This window comes from Pundamilia nyererei, unplaced genomic scaffold, assembly GCF_000239375.1.
Source record: "Pundamilia nyererei isolate P.nyererei 1_Seehausen unplaced genomic scaffold, PunNye1.0 scaffold00145, whole genome shotgun sequence".
In the NCBI taxonomy this organism is placed as follows: Eukaryota; Metazoa; Chordata; class Actinopteri; order Cichliformes; family Cichlidae; genus Pundamilia; species Pundamilia nyererei.
In genome coordinates, this window is record NW_005187546.1 from 1,152,480 (window position 1) to 1,154,319 (window position 1,840).

The 1,840-nt window shown below is 42.3% G+C and overlaps 1 protein-coding gene across 1 annotated transcript in view; it reads left to right on the forward strand.

Moving 5' to 3' along the window:
- Positions 1-1,840, forward strand: part of LOC102199210 (uncharacterized) — a 45,912-nt gene that overhangs the window by 42,726 nt on the left and 1,346 nt on the right. The window contains exons 62-66 of the mRNA XM_013913701.1: positions 8-163; positions 738-822; positions 914-1,060; positions 1,174-1,385; positions 1,533-1,614. Of these exons, the coding sequence (XP_013769155.1) occupies positions 8-163; positions 738-822; positions 914-1,060; positions 1,174-1,385; positions 1,533-1,614 (682 nt within the window). The remainder of the gene's footprint in view (positions 1-7; positions 164-737; positions 823-913; positions 1,061-1,173; positions 1,386-1,532; positions 1,615-1,840) is intronic.

The window sequence follows — 1,840 nt, forward strand, 5'->3', positions numbered from 1 at the left end:
ACATCAGGGGCAACTTCATCGATAACATCGGGGCCAAATTCATCAACCACATCAGGGGCAACTTCATCGATAACATCGGGGCCAAATTCATCAACAACATCAGGGGCAACTTCATTGACATCATTGGGGACAACTTCAACAACTGGATCCAGCAGCACCACGCGTAAGTATTACAAAAGGTAGCATGGGGTAAAATATTCAAAGACACCTCAGATAAAGCAGCAGTACCCAAGCAGGGCCCAAGTGTTAATCGAGAGCACAAGAAGTAAGGGAGGCCGAAATAAAGCAGGAAAACATGAAATGTTAAGCTAGCGGTGGACCTTCTGCTGCAGATTCAATCTTTCAATTGCTCATTTTAAACATTTTGTCTCATATCCTGCTGTTTTGTTACGAGTATGTAGAGATCATCTTACATCAGAAGCACTGACAAGAAAAACAAAACAAAACAAAAAACACATTGGTGGTGAAAGGGAACTTGGTTTTTACTTGCGAGATCTGCAGTGTGATTAATGATGGCAGCATGAAATCTCATATCCTGCTGTGTTGATGCATAAAATGTAATTTTTTGTCAATTTATAACTTTTTTTCTCTCTTTTTTTTTGTGGTACAGCAACAGATATCTGTATCGGTTTGAACAGGTAGGATTTACACGAACCTGTTGGAGAGTTTACTTTTTATGCAACGTTGTCCCAGATGTCAACAAAGTACCAATCATATGTTTTATTTTGAAACCACAGAACAGCAGTTCAGCTCCAACTCACCAGTGCACAGACGAGTGGAAACCTCTGTGACTTGGCCATTGAGCAACTGGCTTGTGCCTCGGTAAGAGCGTCACATAAGTCAACAGCCGTCTGTGATTCAGCTCGTTTTCACTTTCACTGTAGAGTCTAAACTGCTCTCTGTCGTCACGCAGCTGTCAACAATAACAGCAGAACAGCTGGCAATGATACTGAAGTGCAACCGCTACTCCAGCTCGAGTGGGTCCAAATCTGTCTGGAAACTTGTCCTCTCTGAAACCTCTCAGGTCCTGGACCAGGCTCTGGATCTGCTTGTCAACACGGTATGAAAGCATTACACAATATTTTGTAAGACGAGAAGAACCTTCTGCAAACCGTCTGTTGTTGAAAGATAAGAAAAGTCAGTAGTTACATCACATTTTGATCTTTGTTATAGACTCTGGACGCCAACAACCCAGCAGTGTCCGTGATTCTGGACACCATACAAGAACTCCGAATAAATACTGTCAACACAGCCACCCTCAATAATCTAACCTTCATCCAGACGTGGTTTGGCCGCCGCCTTCTCCCATTTCTGCCAGCTGTTTCACCTGACTTCCTTTCATATATGGCCACAAGGGAACTTACTTGCAGCTCCTACCAGGCCATGTAAGAAATTAGACTATACAAATTACATCAAATGTGACTGCCTTTCTTGGTATACCAAAAGCCTGCCATTTTTTAATTAATCTAATCCCAATTTCAACTCAGTCTGCAGATTTTGAGTCAACTCCGGCCACAATTGACGTTTGCCAGGCAGATGTCTGTCTACACGCACTTCATTAAGGTTTACCTGACCAGGAACAACAGCACAGGTACACTGCTGTATTACAGCCCAGTAACAATCAATGGCAGCCTATTAACAGTTACAGTCTATGTATTGTTCACGTCACATCTGAATTAATCCAACATTCACACATGTTGATAGAATTGGTGGGATTCAGGAATACAGTAATCCAGGGTGGTCACGTGTATTGCAAAGTGACATAACAATGTATGATAGATGCTTTTCCTTCAGCACAATAAAGCTGAATTTCCTCTGTGTGTGTTTGTGGTTCAGACCC